This window comes from Taudactylus pleione, unplaced genomic scaffold (genome assembly GCF_031769625.1).
Source record: "Taudactylus pleione unplaced genomic scaffold, aTauple2 ptg000116l, whole genome shotgun sequence".
NCBI lineage: Eukaryota > Metazoa > Chordata > Amphibia > Anura > Myobatrachidae > Taudactylus > Taudactylus pleione.
The window spans coordinates 222,546-241,370 of NW_028284518.1; the positions used below are offsets into that span (position 1 = coordinate 222,546).

Below are 18,825 nucleotides of genomic sequence, written 5' to 3' on the forward strand. Positions count from 1 at the left end.
GATTAAAACACTCATCTTCCCACAAAGTAATTGTTCAATTCCTTAGCATAAGGCTGAGCATGTTACCTCATTGTGGACCTCATTCAGAGGCAGTCGTTAGTTGCAAGCGGTCGCTCTGAATCAGGGCGGCCGCTTGCATCCTGAACGACCGCCTCCTTGTCGATCGCTTACCTGTGGGTTAACACCCACAGCTCTAGCGACCGACATGGGAGATGGTCGCGATGGTCAAGACCATCGCGACCATCGGGGCTTACGACCAGACCCTAAGGTTGGGTCTGGGCACTCGTAAGCCCCAGGGAGCTTCCTGCTCTGATCGAGCAGGAAGCTTCCCACTGACATCAGCAATGATGTCAGTGGGGCCGCCCCAAAACGGCAAGCACTCCGACGGGAACGCCTCCGTTTGGGTAGGCACGCCCCCTGCCCGCCTCCCAAATGGGGCGAGCTGTCACTCACTATCGACAGCTCGCCCCGTGTGCTGCGAGACCCCTAGCGACGGAGCGTCCGTCGCTAGCCGGGTCTCGCGCATTCGCACGACGGAGCCGGCTCTGTCGTGCGCATGCCCAGTGTGGCAACATAAAGTCGGTTGCGAGCGCTCAGCGCTTGCAACAGCCTCTGAATGACCTCCTGTGTCTCCCAGAGCATGTGGTGTACAGATAGGGGCTATTTTTTTTTTTTTAAGAAAAAAAAGCCAAAAGTGTTAAGTCATTAGGTTTTCTCAGTCTAACTGCTACCCATTGCTTCCACTTGGGTGTTAAATGCTGTGTCTATTAATTTTAATCCTGATAATCAGGTATAAAAGGAGACGGAATTCTAAACAGGTAAACCTAGTAAACTATATAGGGCCTGATGCAGAGTTGTACGCTAATGCCATCTCAGGTGCAATCCCGTGCAAAAATAGGCAAATGTCACAGAGGAATATTTTGAGACGCCCAACTGTGGCTTTGCAAATCCAAGCATTGGTCGCAGATCCCGCAATAATCTGACTACTGAATAGGCCTTTGGTCATGCAGAATGACCGCGTGTACTGAAAAGCTGGTTTAACTTTCACTGCGTACAGGAAAACACATACACGGGCTGTGACTCGCCCCGAAAATGGTCCCCCACATGCATCAATGAGCCTTAAGGTGGCCATACACGGTGCGATATAGTACCTATATCGTGCCGATCCGTCGGATCGGCACACATATCGTGCCGTGTACAGGGGCCTTTAGGCTCCTATGACCCTGTCGCCGGTTCATCAGTTCTTCTTCGGAACATTTTTGTTGGTGCCAACTACTGCATACTGGGAACACCCCATACGACTTGCTGTTTTGAAGAAGCTCTAACCCAGTCAACTAGCCATACAATTTTGTCCTTGTCAAATTCACTCAGATCCTTACACCTGCCCATTTTTCCAGCTTACAACACATCAACTTCAAGAACTGAGTGTTCACTTGCTCCCTAATATACCCCACTCCTTGACAGTTGTCACTGTCACAAGATAATCAATGCTATTCACTTCATCTGTCTGTGGTTTTACGGTGCGTACACACGGTAGGATTAAAATGTACAATATGAACGATATCGATCATATCGCTAATATCGTGCATTTTTCGGTGCCTTCAACCCACCAACGATCTGCAATGTGCGGGCACGTATGGATGATAACGATATCGTCCATCACCCGTGCATGCAGGCCAACCTGATCGATATCGACCAGGTTACTGTAGGGACCCGCGATCGTTGGCCATCGTACGTGGTGTGCTGGATGATCGATATCGTTTATCCTGCACACCCGGGAGATCGTTCAACGATATCGTTATCGTTGATGATCGTCCCGTGTGTAGGCACCATTAATGCTATGGCTGTTGAGCATTGCTCACATTCCTCTGAATGCGATGGGAGCAGACTGCTCCCCGATCATGTGACTTTATGTAAAGAGTGAAGTCTGAGTGTCATGTTTGGGTACTTCAAGGCAAGCTGGAGGTCTAAGAGGAGTGATCGGTCACTTTATCGCAAGTGGGTGGTCTGAGTGGCATGTTAGGGTACTTTGGGGCAAATTGGTCGGAGTAGCATGTGGTGCAGCAGAAGAAGCATGTGGTGGCATTTTATGGTAAACTGGAGGTCAGAGAAGTATGGGGGTGGCGTTTTATGGAAAATCTGCAGTCAGAGAGGCATGCTGGGGCATTTCATGGCAGATGATGTGAGAGTAGTTTAGGGCTAGTAGTTTTTTATTCTATGTATGCTGAATTTTGAATCTTATAAGCCAATGTATCATTGTGATTAATTACCAATCTAATGCTACACTTTTGTGTAGATATAATATTTAAAAATATTAAGAGGAGCCGTTTAATCCAAACAAAAAATGTAGTCTGACCACTGTAGGCAATAGTAACATTTGTATTAACATATTAAATGGCTTTGTTTCCAGCAGCAAGCACAAGACTCACAGGTAAATCCAAGCTGTCAGATAACCAGAAAAGTTATGGTTTACAGCAGCAGTTCCCAACCGGTGGTAGGCGTACCGCCGGTAGTACAGTTAGTAAGGGTAGGTGGTGCTCGAGCTTGGGTACCAACCAGTCTTGGGACCTGCTCTCGATCTGACAGGATTTGCTGACTTTCACATTGATTAGACTGCTGCATTTCTAAATGCACAAGGCTAATCTGACAGCACAGTCTCCCTGGATCACTGAGTAATGAGAGGAGACATTCCAGACAGTTAGTAGCTAGACCCCTTTGCCCGAAGGACCTTGTAACTCCAGACAATGGGAGGGGGCACACAGGTAACAGCGGGAATGGTGACTGGAGAGGTCAGAATCTGATGTGGTTTATGCTGTGTGTCAGCTGAGTGTAGCTGGGGGGAGAGCAGGACCCCAGGAGAGATGCTTGCAGCACCTGGAGGTTCTCTGATGGTAGGGCTGGCTTTGAGTGCACAAAGGCACAATGATAAGTGTCTGCGGTAGGTAGCTGATCCCCTGTGCTACACCCCTGTCCCCAGTGAGTGCGTAGGTGACAGGGGTTTAGTACATGCACAGTAGGGGTGAACTGGGGTGATTGTGCCCAGTAAGGGGGTGTGAAAGTATGGTGGAGGGGTAAGTGTGCCCAGTAGGGAAAAGATGGGATAGAAGGTGTGTCCAGTAGAGGGTGGGACTGTGCCCAGTAGGGAGGTTGGCAAGTGTGCCATGTAGGATGGGGACATTGAGAGCTATGGAGAGGACAATGTGCTATGTGGAATTATGTCACAAATGTTTACATGTTTAGAAATTCACACCTTCCGCAGAGTTGTACTTCGCCTATTCCCATGGTTGTTATATGGTACTTGCCAGAAAAAAAAATTTAAAAAAAAGGTTGAGATTCCCTGGTTTATGGCATTCTCCTTTCTCTACCTCTGGCTGCCTACAATAGGAACATGCAAACCTAAGCTACAGTTGTTATTCCGCTACTTTATATATCATATGCCTCTAAAGGTGCCCCATACACGGTGCGATATAGCAGCCGATCCATCGGATTGGCAAGATATCGCTGCTATATCATACCGTGTGTGGGCGTGATATCGGTCAGTGCGAGCTGCCGTGGGGTCGTACATCGCTCCTCCAGATCTTACTGAATGTTCACTTGATCTGGGGCTGCGATGTATGATACCATGCAGCGCTATGTGGGTGGTGGAAAGGGGTGCCCGCATGTCGGGCGGTCAGCCACCCGATCGCACCATGTGTGGGGACTGCCCGATATGTCGGCCGTCGGATCCCAAGTCGCATAGCCAGGTGCATATCACACCGTGTATGGGCAGCTTTAGACTGTAATGTCAATTGGACAGGGTCATCTTTACCTTCTGTTTCATGTCATTGTGAAATTTGTGCCATGATCTCCCTAGTGTACAATATTTTGTAAATAGTCAGCACTTTATAACTAAAAGATGATAATGATGATGATACAACTAATAATAAATCCAATACAAATGGAGAATTGGGAGTCAGAAAAAGGATATGAAAGCACTAGTGGGCATAAAGTGAGCAGCAGCACAGAGTATTTGGTGGCTGTTGCAAAACCTGATGAAACCCTGGGACACAGACAAGTGAACAAATGTCCAGAATTTATTTATTTTTATCATTTATTTATATGGCGCCACAAATGTTCCGCAGCGCCTTACAAAGCACAGAATACAAACAAATTATACTGCCACATAAATCACCTGTCAATTCAAAAATTTTACCTTTGTATCCAGAAGAAGGAGGTAGAAGAACCACAAAGGATTTAAAGGCAGGTTCATTTTTTCAAGTGAAAGGGGGGAGGGTACAAATTAATATGTATAAATATGTCCAAGATCAATACAAAGATTTGTGTCGTGATATACATATGGAATTAACCATTCTTCGGTTTACAGGGACAGTCTTTACCATCAGTAAGATACATTAGAAGCTGCCTCACTTCCATGCACAGGCAACGCTTCCACGTACACACAACTGCACACATATCCCTTCCCACACACCGTATAGGTATGGTTATTCAGTTAGGCAAAAATGGAAATCAAAAAGCCTTCGCATCAAGATTAGGTTGAATAGATACTCACCATGTCCATTGATAACATGCTTTTGCGTTTTTCCTTTCCGAGGTGTTGAGTGGCATGAGGATGAGGTGTTAGTGGTGGTCATTTTCATGTCATCAAGCTCTACATCATCCTCCTCCATGTCTTCTTCATCTTGTGAGCTTCCGAAGTAGACCATGCTGCTTGGCAATGCAGGAGAACCTACATGGGGAACAGGAAACTGAGTGCTAGTTCCTAACCATTAAAAGTAATTTATAAACTAATCTCTCGCTCTCTAATATTAATATATATATATATATATATATATATATATATATATATATATATATATATATATATATATATTTACAGACACACAGTGTACATCACTACAATGTTAGCTACCTAATGAGATGTAATACTTGATTTAAAATACAACTGCTTACATGTGGCAGCAATCCAAAAGAATTATCACCACTCTATCCATGGATGGGTTAAAAGTAAGACAATAGAGATGTAATGGCCTCAGAACAATGAGGACAAATACTGTAAGAACCTTAATAAGGACAACAAATGCTGCTCATATCCCCGGTGACCCATTTGCCATCCTATTCTGTGCCAGCAAGCTCACGGGCACCAAGAATGAACTACAGAAATGCAGGGCTGCATGTGAAAGGCTTTTTGTACTCAATCAATATTTCATTCATGTGAAGCAGGGATCATTTTTCCTGCTTTTTTATATGCCAAACTGTGAATATGAAATAAAGTACACTTCTATCATGCATTATTTGGCTGTTACAATGAGAATACAAGTTCAACATACAGGCTATGTAACAAAATTAATTAAAGCCAATAAAATGGATTTAATGGTCTGGTCTTGCTCAAAACATATGCAGACCATTACAATCTGAATAATTGTTTAAAATAATTATTAAAAAGACTAAGGGTGAGATACTAAATATAGCTCCTATTTTACATCAGTGCGCTGATATAATGTAACTCCCACAAATGTATGTATGATGGTAATTTTGCGACACTGAAGTCATTGATTTGAAATATGATTTTAAATATACACGCTGAGGGGAATTCAATTCAGTGCAAGGTTGTTAAGCTCCTGGGATAAGTGCCCAGAGCTAATCGATTGCCTGCGCTAAAGTAAATGGCATTTTCCAACTTAAGTACCAGGAGCGGTAACACAGCAGCTAGCCCCAAGGCACTAGTTAGCATGGATTTCTGCCTGCACATCAGGAGGATGCAAGCAGAAATCTAGTGGTCGCGGGTTTACAGTGCGAGCAATTGAATAGCTCCGGGCACACATCCTGGGAGCTTAACAAACGCACGCTAATTTGAATTAACCCCACTATGTAGTTTAAACAGTGAATGACATTTTCCTGAGATAGAACCAACACTTCTAACAATGGAAAACAAGATCAGAAAACCATAGTTAATTTGATACTGTGCATGCTACCAAACTAAACAGATATCTGATTAAAAGAAGTGTAATTTAAAAATTCCACTTCTCACGCAGTGTCTAGTTCAGCAGACATGTCTCCAGTACTGTATTTACTACACACTCCAGGAAAATATAACAGTAGCACGTTGGTTAAAATGACCCCTTTGTAGTAAGTCTGACATGAACGTCAGAAAAAAGACGTCAGTTGTAATCCATTAAGGAATTACGTTATGCAAAAACTACCCTTTGCCAACATCTCTGGCCTTTGGATATTTTTCTCATTGTTCCAACACTGAGAACTTCTCTTATGCATAACTACTGTGGCCTCCTATCTAACGAATAGCAGCAATTCAAACCTAGGGCCTGATTCAGACCCGGACGCTAAGCTGCGATCGCACGCTATGGCCGATAGTCGCCCGCCTGCGCCTTGCAGTGCGCGAGCCAGTCACTGCGATCGGGAATCGTGCGCTCGTAGTACACAGACTGAGCGATACTTTGAGTGACAGACAGTGCTGTTTGTGGGTGGTAACGGGAAGGTCCTGAAAAACGGGGGAATAGATGTGCGAATACAGGCGTGTCTGACAGTCAAAACGGCATCCTTTGGGCGTGCATAATTAGCATGGAAGCGTCATTGTACACGTCACCTGGTTGTATTACAGCCTGCAGTGATCGCAATGCTTGTGGCGGGGTAGGGTCTACCTCAAGGGCTGCGTGCAGCTCCGATGGCTCTCGATGTTACCGATTAATCATACACTTCCTAGAGATGACGTGTGCTAAGAAAGAAGAGTGTCATTACACCGGCGTGCGATCACTCTAAGACATAGAGGGCTTTCTTAACCCTGACTGGGCGTTCGCAGAATTTGCATACCTGGCCCCTGACAACTGCGAAAGTGCGCCGTGTTGCGTCCGGGTCTGAATCATCTCCCTAGTGTCCTTTAATACTGTTGCCCTTGTACCCCACCCCCCCAATCTCCTTCCAAAACAAAAAGATATTGCACACTGTATAAGTTGAAGCGGCCAATGCGGATAGCAGTTTAGGTGGCCTTGATCGGTCTAGGGTCATGAAATAGCTCTGCTAAATAGGTGTTAAACCCATTTGAGAGGCAATGTTACTGCTTCTATTCATAACACGACACTAGCAACACACAAAAAAATTAAAACAACCATACTCGCATTAATAAATAAAATATAGACTTGTATAAAAGAATGGAAATAATCATTATTCAGGGTGGTTTCCATGTTGCTCATACTGATCTTTCTGTACTACCTCCCATGATAACCAGCCAAAAAGTCCCTGTTACAGCTTGTGCAGAGAGCTGGTGTGGATGTTGATAACAGTTTTTGCTCTATCACAGTTATAAGAGCTCCACGTTCCGGACTAAGGGCCTGATTCAGGGCCGCTCGTTCGTTCCGAGCGATGTTTGCACAACTGCGCATGCGTACGGATCGTAATACGCATGCGCGAACCAGTCAGTGCAGCCGAAAATCATTTGTTCGCTAAATAGCGAATGCCTGCTATTTTGAGTGACAGGAGGAGGCGTATGTGGGTGGTAACAGGGGAAGGTGCTTGAAAACGGGGAGTGGAGATCCGAACGCAGGCGTGCTTAAAGGTCAAAACGGGCGTTTTATGGGTGTGCATAATTAATACAGCAGCGTCACTGACCACGTCACTGGGCTGTTTTATAGTCAGAACTGCTCGCAAGATTGCGGTAGGAAAAACCAACCACAAGAATAGCGAGCAGTTCATACGCTGGTCGATGTAGTCGATTAATCTAATAAATAGCGGACATGACGTAGGATGCGAGCGGCCAGGGGGCGTAGTTTTCCAAAAAACGACCGCATGTTTTGTACGCTCGTTCAGACCTAGAGGCGTGAACAGACCGCAAAGAGCGAACGGTTCATTTGAATAGTCACCCCTTTTTTTCTGAACGAGCGAGCACAAATAGCGTCCGGCTCTGAATGAGGTCCTAATTTCAGTATATTTAAAGATTGGATGACATAAACAAAGTCCTGGAGCAGGGTGTGGGATTAGCTGCAACCACTGGAAATGTCTTGCTGTTGCCAAAAGAGTTTTCTATTCTGTTTCCCAGTATAAACTGAAGGATGTGTACAATGTTTGCATTAGCACAAACCACACCACTATATGTGAATACAACTGAAACAAATTACAAGCTTGTCGCAGTTGTCACATAATTCACAATTGCATTATCCTAAAAAACCATGCAATATATACTGAGGTGCTGTGGTCATTCATGTACACTTACCTGTCGGGGGTCTTTCTGCGGTAACTGGCCCCTCCGCGATCCCTGGAAGCAGTGAGAATACAGACATATCAGAAGCCCGATATTACTGCTTCCCACTGCGCATGGCTGGCATCTGAGAGCAGCAGATTACGTCAGACCTGCTGCCAAACACGCTGGACTAAAGGGGGCAGAACCAGCACCAGGTACCGGGCAGAGAGCAGGGAAGTATTAAACTTCCCTGCTTTTTGTTTTGCAGCACAGATTACGCCATACTGAGATGCCGTAATCTGTACACTGCAGAGGAACGGAGAGCTGAGCTTTCCGTTCTTTTATGAATCGCTCTCCCCATACTAAAGTATGGTGATGCGATTCATCCACGGAGCGTGGGTTCCACTGGAGAAGTAGTGAACTTCTCCACGGTAACCAGCTCTGTGAATAGCACAAAACAGAGAATAGCCCTGTTTTACTGCTAAACAGGGCTTTTCTCTGCTCCATGAGTAGACTCACATATATTTTACTGGTCAGTACTGAATGATCAATTCTGTATGCAATAAAGCAGAAGTTCCCAAACTCTGTCTCTACAGTCCAGGTTTTAAGGTACTAACTAAGTCAACTTGTGCTCAAGCATGGATATCCTTAAAACGTGGATTGTAAAGGCGGAGTTTGGGAAGCGCTGTAATATAAGGAGATTATGTCATACAGCTGTCAGGCCATGTTACGGGATGGATACAGGATGCCGACGCTCAGGAACCACGCGGCCAAAATCCAGACGCAAAATCCAACACCTGTCGGTAGGTATCCTAACTCTTCTCCTCTCCCTACCCCTAGCCCTCCCTCGCGCCTGCACCTAACCTCTCCTCCTAGTGCCTAAACCTAACCTCCCTCTCCCTGCACCCTAAACCTAACCCTCCACCCCTAGTGCCTAACCCTTACCCTCCCCTAGTGCCTAACCCTAATCCCTATCCCCGATACTTACCATAGGGATGCCAGCGGTCGGGATAGTGGTGCCAGTATTCTGATAGGTGCCGGTATTCTAAGCCCTTCGCCGGGATATTGAACGTATCCACATGTAACACAAGGGGCCAATTGTAATAGCAGGAGAGTTGTAGCAGGAGCAGAGGGTTTTTATAACACCGGCAGTTTACCTAGTGTTATATGGCACTTGCCACAACTTGATGGCTATTACACTTGGCCCCAAGTGGTCAGTCGCTAACCACAAACACAAATGATGCTAGTCTAGTTTATACATAAAGCAAAGGATGAGTTAAGCAATTTATATACTGTATATGAAATCAAATGTCCTGACTGACTGACTGACTGACCGATGCCCAGCCCAAACTCCTGGCCCTAGGAACATGAAAATCGGGGAGTATATGCCTTTCATGAAATAGGTATCCACTAAGTAGGGATTTGATAAGGAGGTGAAAAGGGTTAAATTAGAATTAGTTTCCTCCCCGTGTGATGTTCTGACTGACTGATTCATTGTGGCTGCAGCTGAGCTCAATAATAAAATAGGGGAGCCACCCCATCTGCTGCCAAACATCACTGGCACTTGGTGTGGCTCCCCCATTTGAATATTGGATTGTGCTGCAACCCCACCTCTGGAGCAGTCACTAGCCATATGATCCTGATGTGGCTTATGAGGCAGACAGCACTGCAAAGGGGTAAAATGTGTTTTCACTGATTCCTCAATAGCTCTTAGCCCACAGGTGAGGAAGGGTAATAACTTAGTACAGGTGTGAGGGAGTAAAATGTGTTACTATAGAGGTGAAAGATAGGAATGTGTTACTACAGGGCGAGGGAGAGAAATGGGTTACTACAGGGGTGAGTCGGGGTATTGTATTACTACATCGGTGAGGGAAGGAAATGTGTTACTACAGGTGTGAGGGAGGGATTGTATTTCTACACAGTGAGGGAGGGGAATGTCATATGTGTTACAACACGGACAAGGAAGGGAAATGTGTTACTACACAGGTGAGGGAGGATAATGTCTTACTACAGCAGTGAGAGAGGGGATGCATTACTATAGAAATTAAGGATTAACATGTTACTGGAGTGAAATGGAATTAGAAACAGTAAATTTCTGAGGTCTACCCGGGTGAAACCGGGTTCATCAGCTATATAAACTATACACAAACTATAATCTTGTGATTCCACAATACATCAGAATACTGCTACTAAGCAAATTATCATATCAATGGAGACTTGATAGGAAGCTTACCTCGAAGACAAAGAAATGTGAGAAAATCCTCAGTCTTGGGTTTGCGTTTGGAGAGGTCAGATATCTGAGTAATCGGAGGGGGTAGCAATGGCTCCACTATTTTAATGGGGGTTGTGCTCGGACTGTTTGGCTGGGATTGGGCAAATTTTCTTTGTGCTTGCAGCCTTGGCCTGTAGAAAAGAGAAACACAAGTCATCCCATCAACATTAAGGAACATTTATCACCCAGCAGAATAAAGCAATCTGTTAAATATACCTCACAATGTTCCTAATTGGAAAATGCAGAAAATAAGACCAGACAGAGCCATTTCTTACATTGAGAAAAAAGGGACTGATGGGAGGTGTGCTGCTACACACATGTATACAGCCTTTAAACTTGATATAGAAAGTGAAGAGAAACATAGCATGCACCAATGCATTAGTCTAGCTCAAAGATAATTTAATAGTCATCAATCTTTTGTCTGTCTCTTATTAACCACTTTACTTGGGATGTAGTCAAAAGGTTGACAACAAAAATCTAGATAATCATAAGGTCAACACCAAGATGTCACCTGCCAGTCGACATGGCCAAAATTTCAACAACCAAAGGGTCAACAGGGTCATTAGGTTGATATTTAAAATTTAGACACAGTTAAAAGGTCATGATGTTAACATAAATAAAACAATAAATAATGATGACCGGTCATAAATGGACAAAATAGTGCCCCACTGAGGGAAGAGCACTACACATGCGCAAACAGTGATCCTGTGATGATATGACAATTGGTCACCTTGGACAATGTGACTATTACTATATGTGTAGAGAAGGGAAACCTGTGGGGTTTGGTTAAGAAATGCCGACAGGGTTAACATACCAACAAATGTTGGTCTGTATGCTAACCCTCCCTTCCCTAGTGACTGAACCTAACTGCCCCGCACACCCTAAACCTAACCCTCCCCCCCTTAGTGCCCAACCCTAACCCTCCCCCCAACCCTGCTACTTAACTTCAGTATCCCGGCGGTCAGGGTGGTGGCGCCAGGATTCTGAATCCTGATGCCTGTAATGAGCAGCACAGACGGTGTAATGGTTAGCATTAGTGCCACACAGCACTGGTTGTGGGTTCGATTCCCACTACAGCCCTAACTGTGTGGAGTTTGTATATTCTCCCTGTGCGCGCAAGGGTTTCCTCCGGGTGCTCTGCTTGCCTCCCACAATCCAAAAATACATTGGTAGGTTAATTGGTGTGTGTGTGTGTGTGTGTGTGTGTGGTAGGGAATATAGATTGTAAGCTCAACTGGGGCAGGGATTGATGTGAATAGACAAATATTCTCTATAAAGCACTGCGGAATATGTGTGCGCTATATAAATAATAATAATGTAAGCATTGGCATCCCGACCGCCAGGATGTCGAACACATCCCACCTGTGGCACTGCCGCTGCTCTGGAACTACACATACCAGCATTCCCTGCCACAAATTTGTTGTTAGGGCATGCTGAAACTGTGGCAGCGCATGTTGGCATGTGCAGATTCACCACGGCTGGAGTGATACAGGTTGCCTACTGACTGAAGAATGCTGCACATGCGCAAACACTCTTCCTGTCAGGTCAGCCAGGAGCGTAACTACAAAGTTGTAGGCCCCAGAGCAAAATCTGGAAAGGTCCTCCCCCCAAGCTACTATGCTATAAACTTTGAAAAATACAATATTAGCTATTGTCCCTGGTGAGTGTACTCTCTTCTAACAAAGACAGATATATATATATATATATATATATATATATATATAATCCAGCACTTAGCCGGCACTCACATAACCGATATGCCTAGGTACACTAACAAATAGGTGCATGTAGTAGAACAGGGTGGCACTCCGGGACTTCAACAATAATTGATCACAGCAGGCTCTAAGTGAGCAACGTTTCGGTATTATTTAAAAACCGTCATCAGGCATCTCATATTATATATAGCAGTGCACTCATAGAGGGAGCAGAGCATACCTTTAGTCAGAGGCACTGCACGGAGGCTCAGGTTTTAGGATACCTTCAAATCAGCAGAAGCAGCCCGTCCCCCATCATCAGAAGCAGCCGGACAGCTCAGTCACCACGATCACCCGGCTGACCGTCTTCACGGAGCAGAGCATATGACATATGCTGTTAGGCATGATGGTGTGCGGCGGCCGCCGCACCACACTCTCCCCGGTCCCACGCTGCCTAGCCCGACCCTTACACATAGCCTCATGGGATTTGTAGTTTATCTTTAACTGCTCAGAGTTTGATCAATAGACGATAAACTACAAATCCCACTTGCCAGTGCCATTCTTATTCCTTCTCTGGCCGGCCGGCTGGGTGCCTTGGACTATCAGGACTATGCGTGACTAATGGGTACAGGGGGAACGGCGGGCCCTGTAGGCAGCCCGGGCCCCATAGCAGTCGCACCACCTGCACCCACGGCAGTTACACCACTGATGTCAGCCATACAGTCATATTTCCTCAAATGTCACATAATAAAAATCATTGTCACACCCCCTCCCCCACTGTAGACAACTGTGCACAGACTAACTGCCCACCCGTTATGTAGCACCATAAATTAATTGCAGTAACATTTGTGCTAAAGCCTGTCATAGTAGTAATGCTGTTATGGCATGCTGGCATATGTAGTTCCAAGGCAGCTTTACTGCCACAGTTTGCCTACTGAGGGAAGAGTGCTGATAATACTCATTCTGTCATATCAGCTATATCAATTGCCGCATTATACCCTGTCCCAATAGCTCTAACCCCTTCATAGTTGTGATAAATGACAAGCACAGCATGTAACCTGACTAGCTGCAGGTTACACTATGTACAGTTACCTATACGTGAAATTTCAACATTTTCGTTGACTGCAAATTAAATTACTGTATGTTCAGTTTCCTATATTTTGAATGTCAACATTTTGACCATGTCAACATTAAGGTATAATGTAGACATGGTTCTTACTGGCCCCTTCTAACTTCAATACTAACTTCTACTAAAAAATTTTATACGTATGACTTATGGATGACCATGTGGCCACCTGGACAGCTGTTCATCATGCTTTCATGATGATGGGCCTATTTACTTTAGTCCCATCTGCCCCATTGTTAATCTGGTCCTGCACTGGACTGTTCCCCCCACCAAAAAAAAATTGTTTTTATTAAAGACAAACTAACAGTCCAACTAAAAACTTTTAGCCATCAACAAATTGTCCAAATTAGAGATATTTGCTACAAAGTCCTAACTAACTTTTTCAAAAAGCCAATAAATCTGATTCACTCATAATGCAAAAACCTGAGCAGCATACATGGTCATAATAGACTTACTACCACAGACCCATGGAATAACCCTTACTACTACCAAGCCCTGTTATGTTGGCCAAAAAGTTTCCCACACTACCAAACACAACTGAAGATTGTTTTAGGCCACTCTCTATCAGATGATGTAGCCAAGCGTCTCCGATCCGAGGGCCACCTGGCAACCACCACTATTGAGTGCACCTGATCCTGACTAATTCAGCAGGCTCTATTAAAAGAATATATAACATCTTCTAGTAGTGCTCCTTGTAAAAACTTTCAAATTAACTTATTAAAACTTTGAAATTATCCAGTCAATGTAGCAATACCTAGAGCAGATATGCTACATGCCTGAACATTACATACAGTATTAATAAGGGATATACCTCTCATGTTGTAGGACTTAAAATCGTATGCAAAAACTCTTAATAGAAGATTAGGCCTACATAAATGTTTGTTAAAGGATATTCTGAACTAGTAAAAACCCAGCATCCCATTTTTGGAATACATTCACTCTACTAAAATGACAGCGCCTGTACCTCTTTATAGGCGCCACTAATCTCCCTTTGAGCAGAAGGATGTAACAATACTCAATGACCAACACATTTATACGAAAACGGCATCCAGAGATTATTTACAATTATTTATACATAAACCAATGTGGACTCCCTTGAGAAAAGAGCAAAAAAAGTGCAGCTAAAAAAGTATAAAAAAAATACCAGTATTACGTATAAAAAAAGAAAGAAGCTGTTAGTAGTACATGACAAACAATTAGACCATTATCATTAATAAAACAGTTTAACATGAGAAAGAATATAAACAAAATAATAAAATGACAAAAATACACAGATTTCTTCTGTATCTATGTTCTTTTTCAAGCAACTGTAAACATGCAGTCTCAATAGGATGTTTAAAGGTGGTAATCTCAGTATGCAGTAACAGTCAATGGCTACAATTACAGTTGTGTCAGTATGTGATAGGTTTTGTAGAAACAGCTACTTTTTTGAACAGGATTTATTCCAACTCTTTCAATTAGTTTATTTTGCTCAACTGTACCCAACCTGACATCACACTACAGAGCACCACACTATCTCCGCTAGCACAGTAGCACTGACTGATTGCACATAACAGGTTGATATTGCTTTAGATCAGGGGTGGGGAAACCTTTTTTCTGCCGAGGGCCATTTTGATATATACAGTCAGGTGCATAAATATTGGAACATTGACAGAATTTTCATATTTTGGCCTCTATTCACCACCACAATGGCTTTGAAATGAAACAAACAAGATGTGATTTAACTGCAGACTTTCAGATTTAATTTGAGGGTAATTACATCCAAATCAGGTGAACGGTGTAGGAATTACAACGGTTTCTATATGTGCCTCCCACTTTTTAAGGGGCCAAAAGTAATGGGACAAACTAAACAATCCTAAATAAAACTTTCACTTTTTAATACTTTGTTGCAAAACCTTTGCAGGCAATTACAGCCTGAAGTGTGGAACGCATAGACATCACCAGACGCTGGGTTTCATACCTGGTGGTGCTCTGCCAGGCCTCTACTGCAAATGTCTTCAGTTCCTGCTTGTTCTTGGGGCATTTTCCCTTCAGTTTTGTCTTCATCAAGTGAAATGCATGCTCAATCGGATTCAGGTCAGGGGATTGACTTGGCCATTGCATAACATTCCACTTTTTAGCCTTAAAAAACTCTTTGGTTGATTTTGCAGTATGCTTCGGGTCATTGTCCATCTGCACTGTGAAGCGCCGTCCAATGAGTTCTGAAGCATTTGACTGAATATGAGCATATAATATTGCCCGAAACACTTCAGAATTCATTCTGCTGCTTTTGTCAACAGTCACATCATCAATAAATACAAGGGAACCAGTTCCACTGGCAGCCATACATGCCCACGCCATGACACTACCACCACGCTTCACTGATGAGGTGGTATGTTTTGGATCATGAGCAGTTCCTTTCCTTCTCCATACTCTTCTCTTCCCATCACTCTGGTACAAGTTGATCTTTGTCTCATCTGTCCATAGAATGTTTTTCCAGAACTGTAATGGCTTTTTTAGATGCTGTTTGGCAAACTATAATCGGGTCTTCCTGTTTTTGTGGCTCACCAATGGTTTACATCTTGTGGTGAACCCTCTATATTCACTCTTGTGAAGTCTTCTCTTGATTGTTGACTTTGACACATATACACCTACCTCCTGTAGAGTGTTCTTGATTTGGCCAACTGTTGTTAAGGGGTTTTTCTTCACCAGGGAAATAATTCTGTCATCCACCACAGTTGTTTTCCATGGTCTTCCGAGTCTTTTGGTGTTGCTGAGCTCTCCAGTGCGTTCTTTCTTTTTAAGAATGTTCCAAACATTTGGTTTGGCCACATCTAATGTTTTTGCTATCTCTCTGATGGGTTTGTTTTGATTTTTCAGCCTAATGATGGCTTGCTTCACTGATGGATCTCATATTGAGAGTCGACAGCAACTGATTCCAAATGCAAATGTCACACCTAGAATCAACTCCAGACCTTTTACCTGCTTAATTGATAATGAAATAACGAGGGAATAGCCCACACCTGTCCATGAAATAGCTTTTGAGTTGATAGTCCCATTACTTTTGGCCCCTTAAAAAGTGGGAGGCACATATAGAAACCGTTGTAATTCCTACACCGTTCACCTGATTTGGATGTAATTACCCTCAAATTAAATCTGAAAGCTCTTTAGTTAAAGCACAACTTGTTTGTTTCATTTCAAAGCCATTGTGGTGGTGAATAGAGGCCAAAATATGAAAATTCTGTCAATGTCCCAATATTTATGCATCTGACTGTATAACATTATTTGGGGGCCTGGTCTAGGCCATGCCCCCTCTGCGTGATGTCACATGGGGGCGGGGCCACAATCACCGGTGATTACAGCAATGCCAGAAGCATCCCGAGGATGTTCCAGGGAGCTGTAAGGGCAGCGATGTGACCGTCTGAAGCGTCCTAAGGACACTCCAGGTGGAACTGCTGCATAGATTCTGGCTGCTGGGTGCCTTTCTAGACACCCTGCTAGCCAAATAAGGCTAGCAGAATAAAGCTCTGAGGGCCAGACCAAATGATACCGAGGGCCTTATAAGGCCCTCGGGTAGGAGGTTCCCCATCCCTGCTTTATATGTAGCTCTACACCTTTAGACCAGGCCCTATGTCTTCCAATGCCTGCCATCCTCTACAGAGCCCTGACAATATTTATATCCCATTTATTACACTTTGGAATATGTATCAAAGCCAATACTTTTTGTTTAATTTTAGTTGAGCAACTCTGTACAGTTATCTTCAGTCCAAGTGGATTTGGATCTGTATCTTATATAGGTGCTATAACATGCCTCCAGGAAGCAGAACTCATCAGTAACTGATCAACTGACATACTTATATATTACCATAAAATGCATGATTCTAAAGTAACAATTGCCACACCTCTATGGAAAGAAAGTGTTATAACTTCTAAGCGCATTACTTGGCACACAAGTTATACAATTATCTTACAGATAGGCTGAGAATTTTATGATCGGCCAGAGAATTGTATAATGTGTACGTATCTCTTTATTGCAGATAAATCTGGCTCATCTCATGATTGCATCTACAAGAATGCTTAAAAGATGAAATTGCATCGCCAATATAGTGTCTCCGTAAATACTCGTCAGATAATTGTGCTTTCAGGCTGGAAATGCTAATTAAATTATAATAATTGGCTGGAAGGAAGAGGAAGTACAATATTCACCATTACAATATTTCTATTGTATTGTGCAAATGCTAGTCATATCCTCAGCCGTAGCTCTCTACTACCCTTGTTGGCACATGTGTCGTCAGTCACATGGGGGGTGGAGTATGCACATTGTCACAGGCCATTGTAAAGAAGAGAAGTACAGTAAAGGGGTATTCTACAGATGCCTGGTGAAGAACATGACAGCAATACTTGGGCACAGGTGTCGTCAGTCACATGGGGGGGGTGGGGGTGGAGTATGCACATTGTCACAGGCCATTGTAAAGAAGAGAAGTACAGTAAAGGGGTATGCTACAGGTGCCTGGTGAAGAACATGACAGCAATACTTGGGCACAGTTGTCTTTAGTCACATGGGGGGGTGGAGTATGCACATTGTCACAGGCCATTGTAAAGAAGAGAAGTAATAATAATAATAATTTTATTTATATAGCGCTTTTCTCCTAAAGGACTCAAAGTGCTTTACATTTACAGTACAAAATACAAAACAAGCTTAAACAAGGGACATTAGTGAAATGCTTGGGTGAATAGGTGAGTCTTGAGTCTATTTTTGAAGGATTCTAGAGTGGAGGCCTCTCGAAAAGTACAGTAAAGGGGTATAATACAGATGCCTGGTGAAGAACATGACAGCAATACTTGGGCACAGGTGTAGTCAGTCACATGGGGGGGGGATGGAGTATGCACATTGTCACAGGCCATTGTGAAGGAGAGAAGTACATAGGCTACAGGTGCCTGGTGAAGAACATGACAGCAATACTTGGGCACAGGTGTCTTCAGTCACATGGGGGGGTGGGGGTGGAGTATGCACATTGTCACAGGCCATTGTAAAGAAGAGAAGTACAGTAAAGGGGTATGCTACAGGTGCCTGGTGAAGAACATGACAGCAATACTTGGGCACAGTTGTCTTCAGTCACATGGGGGGGAGGGGGTGGAGTATGCACATTGTCACAGGCCATTGTGAAGGAGAGAAGTACATATGCTACAGGTGCCCTGTGAAGCACATGACGGAATACTTTGTTTATTTTTCGAAGATACGTATTACAACCATAGCTATAGCAAACTCCAAGAATAAGTACAAACAAGTGAATAAAGAAGAGAAAAACTCTTACAACTAACAATTACATCTATTTAATTTACATATTTCTCAAGCTAACACAAACTACTGTATTGAGAAACACAAACTTTTATACATCTATATTATTTACAGCATGTATCATATATGCATCTTCTGTATTTTGAAAACTGAAATAAATCATTGAACACCACGCATTTTAAATCGGTTGTGGATACACATTTAATGTTTTCTGAACGTTTGTTCTATTTACAGGCATAGCTGCTGCTTTAAAACAATATTTGAACT

At 43.5% G+C, this 18,825-nt stretch overlaps 1 protein-coding gene across 1 annotated transcript in view; it reads right to left on the reverse strand.

Moving 5' to 3' along the window:
* JARID2 (jumonji and AT-rich interaction domain containing 2) overlaps nucleotides 1-18,825 on the reverse strand; it is a 205,152-nt gene that overhangs the window by 69,809 nt on the left and 116,518 nt on the right. The window contains exons 4-5 of the mRNA XM_088471638.1: nucleotides 10,422-10,591; nucleotides 4,550-4,726 (exon numbers count right to left, since the gene is read on the reverse strand). Of these exons, the coding sequence (XP_088327764.1) occupies nucleotides 4,550-4,726; nucleotides 10,422-10,591 (347 nt within the window). The remainder of the gene's footprint in view (nucleotides 1-4,549; nucleotides 4,727-10,421; nucleotides 10,592-18,825) is intronic.